We start from the raw sequence: 1,934 nt of genomic DNA on the forward strand, positions 1-1,934 counted from the left end.
CAGAGGCCCTAGAGATGGCAGCCAAGTCCGTGTGCCTGGTGAACACCCTTCTTGGTCTGTCTGCTCTTAGAGATGCCTGTCTGTCTCTGGCTCCACCAGGACTCAGACAAGCTCTTTCTGAAAGCCTCCTCAGGTGTCCATAAATTGAGAATATAGTCCTGAAATGTCTCCCTGCTCTATCCTCCTGCCCCACCTCATTAGACTGTAACCACACTGTCCATCTTTCTGTCTTTTGTCCACACCATGCCTTTCCCTGCTCCAGGGTCACCCTCATGTGCCTTTCTGCAGAGGGGCTATCCTTAACCACAAGGAGGGAGGGGACTCCTGGTGTCTTCTCCATTATCACCTTTCATTGCCTTCATAGTATTAATCAAAACTTTCTACTGACCTAGCTTGGGTTCCTCTGTCCCTTTGCTTGCTAACTCTGTCTCTCAGAACATGGACATCATGAGGGCCAGGCGTGGCTTGCCCTGTTCACACCGTATTTTCAGTTTCTAGAATAGCACGTGCGCACAGAGGAAACTTAATATATACCCGTGAATGAATGAGTGAATGGGCTGGAGGAAATCCTTCTCCGATCCTGTCTATTCCAAAGACAAGAAAATATTACTTTTACGCAAAGAAAAAGGCTTTATCCTCTGACAACCCTTCGAGATCTCCAAGGCTCTGGAAACCAAAGACAAGGAAAGGAAGTCCTTATCAGTAATGACGAAGTCTGCTTTTCATCCTGTAAAAACCTTCAGCTGAAGGGGAAAGGGGTGATGGCTGTTGATTTTATTGCGTGAAATGCAGAAGATAGGGCAACAGGTGGACGGCTGGGAAAACAAAGGGAAAGAGGAAAATGTACAAAGGCGAAAGCTGGACTAACTTCTCTGCAGGTTGTCTGTCCCCCACACCTGGATGGGAGGCATTCTTACTGCTGACTCCTGTGGGCCCTGCTGATGTCAGGGTGGAAAACTGCCTGCCTTTCACACAGGGCTTGGCGTCAGCTCAATTAGCAGGCCAGCCTGGTTGCTGCTCCTGGCCTCCTGTCTAAACAGGACCCGGCCTTCAGGCAACCGCAGGGGCGGGGGTGTCTGTGAATGGCAGCCTAATCCCGCCAGGCCAAGGATGGGGGAGGACCATACTGCTTCTTAAGCTCCAGCAATTCAAGCTGAGGCTAGAAAGCCAGACAGGCAGCCGCCCCTTGGGATCTCCACCTGTCCTTCCAGGCTGGGAAGAAGAGCCCTGCCTGCCGCCCAAGCTCAGGAGCCCAGCCACCCCTGCCCTGCCAGCATGGCCAACCAGCTGACTGAGGAGCAAATTGCCGAGTTCAAGGAAGCCTTCTCTCTGTTTGACAAGGACGGGGATGGCTGCATTACCACCCAGGAGCTGGGCACCGTCATGCGGTCCCTGGGCCAGAACCCCACAGAGGCTGAGCTCCAGGGCATGGTGAACGAGATCGACCGGGATGGAAATGGCACGGTGGACTTCCCCGAGTTCCTGGGCATGATGGCCAGGAAGATGAAAGACACGGACAGCGAGGAGGAGATCCGGGAGGCCTTCCGCGTGTTCGACAAGGACGGCAACGGCTATGTCAGCGCAGCCGAGCTGAGGCACGTGATGACCAGACTGGGGGAGAAGCTGAGCGATGAGGAGGTGGAGGAGATGATCCGGGCAGCAGACACCGACGGAGATGGGCAAGTGAACTACGAGGAGTTTGTGCGCATGCTGGTGTCCAAGTGAGGGGCTCCTAGGCTGCCCACCTGGCTGGGCAGAGGCCACCTCTTACTGCAGCAAGAACCTCACTCAGGCCTTAAGCTTGAGTCCCCAGCTTAAGCTCCGTCCCCAGCTTCCTCTGGGCAATGCTGCTTTGGGGAGAAGTGGATTCCATCGACCTTTCTGCACCTCCTTTTCTGCCAACTGCTCACCTGCTCACACAGCAGGATGCAGAA

At 54.3% G+C, this 1,934-nt stretch overlaps 1 protein-coding gene across 1 annotated transcript; it reads left to right on the top strand.

Annotated features, from left to right (window-relative positions):
* Positions 1–1,275: 1,275 nt before the first annotated feature.
* On the top strand, positions 1,276–1,725 carry LOC143379572 (calmodulin-like protein 3). The gene has a single exon (XM_076832170.1). The coding sequence runs from the start codon at positions 1,276–1,278 to the stop codon at positions 1,723–1,725; it is 450 nt and encodes a 149-aa protein (XP_076688285.1).
* Positions 1,726–1,934: the final 209 nt, after the last annotated feature.

This window comes from Callospermophilus lateralis, chromosome 13 (genome assembly GCF_048772815.1).
Source record: "Callospermophilus lateralis isolate mCalLat2 chromosome 13, mCalLat2.hap1, whole genome shotgun sequence".
Classification (NCBI taxonomy): domain Eukaryota; kingdom Metazoa; phylum Chordata; class Mammalia; order Rodentia; family Sciuridae; genus Callospermophilus; species Callospermophilus lateralis.